Raw genomic sequence first — 4,783 nt, 5'->3', positions numbered from 1 at the left:
GTAAAGGAGACTAAAACTCTTAATTTTATTTCATGTCCTTTATAGGCAGTGTATTAATGGAATATGATCTATATGAGTGTGGAGCGTAGCCGCTCCTATGAGATTGATGGTAAAATCTCTAGAGCACTCATGAATAACCAGGCTCGCGCATGGCTTATTGGCGCACATTTACGTTGAACAGCAGAATTTGGGGAGGTATAATGTGATTAATGAGAATTCTTTGATCTACAAAATGAATACTTGTTTCATAGAAATCTAAAGTTTCGCCAAATATTCTATAGGTCATGTCTTAATTTTCTAGTTCTGTTCATAGTATTAAATACACCAAAACCGATACATCATACCCGAATGCGAGAAAAAAAAAAAAAAAAAAAAAACCCAGCGAAAATCCTTGAGTCATCTTTTTGAAATATTTGGGGGATTGTTGTATTGAATTTCAAAAAGAGATTTTATCCCACATCGGTAAAGCGAAGCTTCTTTCTTGGTTTTATAATAGAACTCTGCACAAGGTGCCAACTCCAACAACATTTACATATTTACATACATACAAAAATAAAAAGACATGCTCTTGGGGTCCTTCAAGACATATGTAGATCATTATTGGTCTTCTCCAAAGAAAATACATTCTCTCAAGAGGAATCTATGCATAGCTGGTAGTACTTCTGTTCTACAGGTAACACATGCGACTATTAAGAGTTGGTTCAGAGTGAAGCATAGGGTCTTGGTTCTGAGGACATAGAAGTGAGAGTGTTGAAAGGGGACGCCATAGAGTTCAAAGCCACTTTTAACATTTCTTGTGAGCAACCTGGTCTCACCATTTCTTTCACCTGGAAGGAAATGTACAAACTGCAAGTATACTCAAACCAAACAGCTGGAATTTTGAATACCATGTAAACACGTGTTATTTATGTTTGAACATCTTGATCCATTTCTTTTCGGCCATTTTGCTATAATGAATGAGATGCAAAAACGAAATTATGTCTTAAAAAATTGGGAATTCCAAAAACATCTATTATAAAAATATAGTTATACTCTGGTCAATTAGTTCTCGCTAAGAAAAGAATAACTCTACCAGGAGCCTCTTTAAACGATCTCTAAGTGCCACTTATTTACATTCATTTTAAGGTCAAGTCATGTATAAAATCTAACTTAACATGGCCACAATTGTCCTTTTCTTTTCAGAAGGGAGGGTAAGGATATACCATGTCAAGGTAAGCATGTATCTCCTTCATTTCTTTGATGCATTCTTGATCTTTCATAGGAGTATCACTGGAATTCTCATCACATCCTAGTTTCCCAACCTGAGTTGGACCAGCACTCCACTGGATATTGTCACAACATTTCCCAATAGCTTCAGCTTTCTGTTAACAAAGCAAATGGTATCACAAGCTCTGATATTCGTATGATAGGTAGTGGCAAGTACATGACTCTTTCTTTGTTCAAAAAATAAAATAAAATCAAATAAGATGAAGCGGAAGAGAGGATTTAAGTACAACCTGCAACTTTGACTCAATTACTATTTGTAGATCATGATAGTTTTAATCTATGTTCCACTGAAATGGAAATGAAGAAACGTGTAGAAGCAGAAATGATACGAGAAAACAACATTTAAAATATAATTTTAAATGAGGAAACGGTATTTTATATGGATAAATGGACACATGGAAATGTTTTCGAAAGCCGAAACACTCATGGTTAGAAGTTTCTTTGCATCATAGATTGTAATAGTTAATACATAGCTATAAATTTTAAATTTTTTTTCCACTTCCTAAAATTTCTTAAAAATGCAACATCGACATGGAATATAGTAAAGTTTAATCATAGTATATAAGACTTGTACAAGAAGATTTAACGAAAAACCAAGTAGTTATTCTACTTTAAAAGAACAAAAAAAAAAAAAAAAAAAAAAAAAATCCAGTGATTGTTTTCAGAAGAAATAAAGAAGTTATAACTTAAAATGCCCTAACAGTTGAAGTGATGGAATCGTATTTTTGATACATTATTATTATGGTATTGATTAAGGGGGAAAAGAAAACATTGTTTTGTTTGTCCTGTGGTATGAGTATAGAAGAGAATGCATTTTGGTCTTCTGGAGATGAACATATTGGCCAGTCTTGAACTCAATAAGAATGCAAATACACATGCAAACAGCTAAATATGTAGTATGCTCACATCTTCAAAATACAGTAGGATTTGGAAAGTAGAGTCCTCTCCAATTTTCTTGGGACTCAATATAACCTCATCTGTTTTTTAATAAGGTTGGTCATGATAGGGGGTTTTGGAAGGAACGAAAGAGTAATGTTATCTTTTTACCTCCATTGCCATTTTGGAAAAGAAGAGACCCAATGAAGAAGTGATCCCTTCCGTCTGACAAATATGAAAAGACAATTGCAAATGTGATTCATAAAGGTCAATAATGATAGCTAACACCATTTCTGTTTCCTTTTCAAATTTCTAGTCAGTTTTGATTCACAAAATCCAGAATGATTGCAAAAACGATTTGAATTTCCAAATAAGACAAATTTTATACCTTGACATGAAGTATATTTCTTGTCTATTTCACCTGTTTTCATTTTGGTTTATCTTGAACTGATAAACGTCTGAGACTGAGGCATTTTAGTTTCATACAATTTAAAAAAGTTTCTGGTAAACAATGTTGTTGGAGTTGGGCTGTAAAAGACATTGAGATAGAGTATGAAATGATGGATAGATAATTGTTTCTGGAAAAACTAGGTCAAGAACACCGACGTATTCTTGCAAAGGAACTAAAAATATTTGCTTATCCATCTTTTCTGAAAAAAGAGAGAATTAAATTGACCAACAAACTAGATTTGCCAAATGATCTTCTCCTCTGTCATTCTTTTGTTTTATCATAAATTATTTTTACGCCCTTTGTTTTACAATTCTATACTAAATTAACACGCTATTTAGCCTTAGAGAAACAACAGAACGCAAGAAATTTATTCATTTAAGAGTCAAGGATAATTAATAATTCTAAAATTTTCAAGATGTTTAAGGTCACTTATTGGTGTTTAGTATCTGATTTTTGTTTGATTTTTTCTGCAGTTAAAATTAAACTTTATGCTTTCCTATCAATGAGTTATACTCCTAATCCAAATTAAGAAGAAAAGGAACTCCATAATCTACAAAAATCTGACAGCAAACCATCAACGTTAACAAGATTTGCAGAAAGAGACTCATCTGTAAGAAGATAATAATACAACAAGAACAGAGATTAAATGGGTTTGAGATAAGTTACCCAGATTTGCAGAAAGAGACTTTCTTTGAGGTAATTCTGGGCAAGGAGAAGATAACATTACAACAAGAAGACAGATTAAATGGGTTTGAGATACAAGAAACAACAGTGACCCTTTGAATTCACAGCTTCTAATTATCTAATCGACGTTTTGTCGAGTAGAAAATCAATTGAAAAATAATGCTAAATGAGAAAAACCATTCAAAACCAATGATAACCACAAAACCAACAAGCAGCAACAGAAGATGCATATAAATATAAAGATTACCATTATTGAATTTTATCTCCACTAGTCGAGTGACTCGAGTCTACACCTGCAAAAACAGATTGTTTCGTTGGTAGAAAGAGAAGCTGTGCTGTGTTACATTCAAGTGTTTAACCTTTAAATATTTCATAATCCGATAAAAGCTTAATTTGTCTTTTCCGGAACTTGTTGCCGCTATGTCTAATTAACTTCATTTAGATTGATTTAGGGTTCCGTTTGATCGAAGCTAAATCAGATTAGAACAATTGAATAAATTAAATTTTAATACGAGAAATTCAAATCAGGGAAAATTTTATATAATTGAATTAAATCAAATTAATTTAATTCTGTTGGATTTGATTTTTTTAGTTTTGATTTAATCTTTACATTAAATTTAATTAAATTTTCAGATTTTTTGGTTTTTCATAATAAAAAATAGTTGAATCATAAAAAGAATTTAAATATTTTTTAACTAAAAATTAAAAATCTGACTGAATTTTTTAAAAATAAAATCAAGCGGAACATTTTTGCAGCCCTAAACATCAATATATAACCAAAATAATAAACCCATGATGATGATGGGACATTTTACATTTAAAAAAATATATATATTTGATCAAGTTTTTCATGGGTATTTAAGTTGCCTTTAATTTTTATATAAACTAGTTATGTTATCGCATGATGCGCAGATAATACAAATTTATGTTTTTTATTGTTTTAAATAGAAAATTTTTCAAAAAATTTTAGTAAAATGTTTACTTAGTCACCTCTTATAAATGACAACCCAAAAACATAAAACCCAAATTATGAATATATTACAGTAGTAATATATATATATATATATATATTAATCAATTTCAAGAAAAAAATATGATATCAAGAACTATAGTTAGTGAATAAAATAATATTCAAACATGAGCCAAAAATATAAAAGAAGTGAGGAATGCGCACAAAAGCGGAGCATCGTTGGATATTGCCAACACTCATATTATAATAGTTAAATATTAAAAAAAATCAAAAAATTCAATAAAACTATTCAAAAAAAGATGGAGCCAAAGAGAGAAAATTAGATATTGCATTATTAGTTAACAATGGTGGTACATCGAAAAAGAACCTTTCAATATGAAAATATAGTACGTTTAGAATTCTCAAGTTATAAAATAAAATTCTATATATAATACTTATCTGAGGTTTCCCTCTATCTCATTAAATAGTCTGTCTGTCTCTTCTTATATTTTTGCTATTAAAATAGCATAATGCCCTTAAATACCATCCCTCCTTCC

The 4,783-nt window shown here is 30.5% G+C and overlaps 1 protein-coding gene across 1 annotated transcript; it reads right to left on the bottom strand.

Moving 5' to 3' along the window:
- Nucleotides 1-401: 401 nt before the first annotated feature.
- Nucleotides 402-3,697, bottom strand: LOC105632412 (pyrophosphate--fructose 6-phosphate 1-phosphotransferase subunit alpha). The gene is made up of 5 exons (XM_012214793.4): nt 3,525-3,697; nt 3,260-3,295; nt 2,314-2,367; nt 1,203-1,361; nt 402-827 (listed from the first exon to the last, which is right to left on the bottom strand). Exons 1-5 carry the CDS (start codon nt 3,525-3,527, stop codon nt 702-704), a joined length of 378 nt encoding a protein of 125 aa, XP_012070183.1. The 5' UTR covers nt 3,528-3,697; the 3' UTR covers nt 402-701.
- Between the last annotated feature and the right edge of the window lie 1,086 nt (nt 3,698-4,783).

The sequence above is a fragment of the Jatropha curcas genome, chromosome 2, assembly GCF_041381405.1.
Source record: "Jatropha curcas cultivar XTBG-Jc1 chromosome 2, XTBG_Jcur_1.0, whole genome shotgun sequence".
NCBI classification, from domain to species: Eukaryota; Viridiplantae; Streptophyta; class Magnoliopsida; order Malpighiales; family Euphorbiaceae; genus Jatropha; species Jatropha curcas.
The sequence above is the reverse complement of the archived record's forward strand: the minus strand, read 5'-3'. Positions and strand labels throughout refer to the sequence as shown.

Coding starts and splice junctions, on each gene's coding strand:
- LOC105632412 (XM_012214793.4), bottom strand. Junction 2,368..3,259: donor GTCTCTTTCTGCAAATCTGG/GTAACTTATCTC, acceptor CATATTTGTCAG/ACGGAAGGGATCACTTCTTC. Junction 1,362..2,313: donor TTTCCAAAATGGCAATGGAG/GTAAAAAGATAA, acceptor CTTTGTTAACAG/AAAGCTGAAGCTATTGGGAA.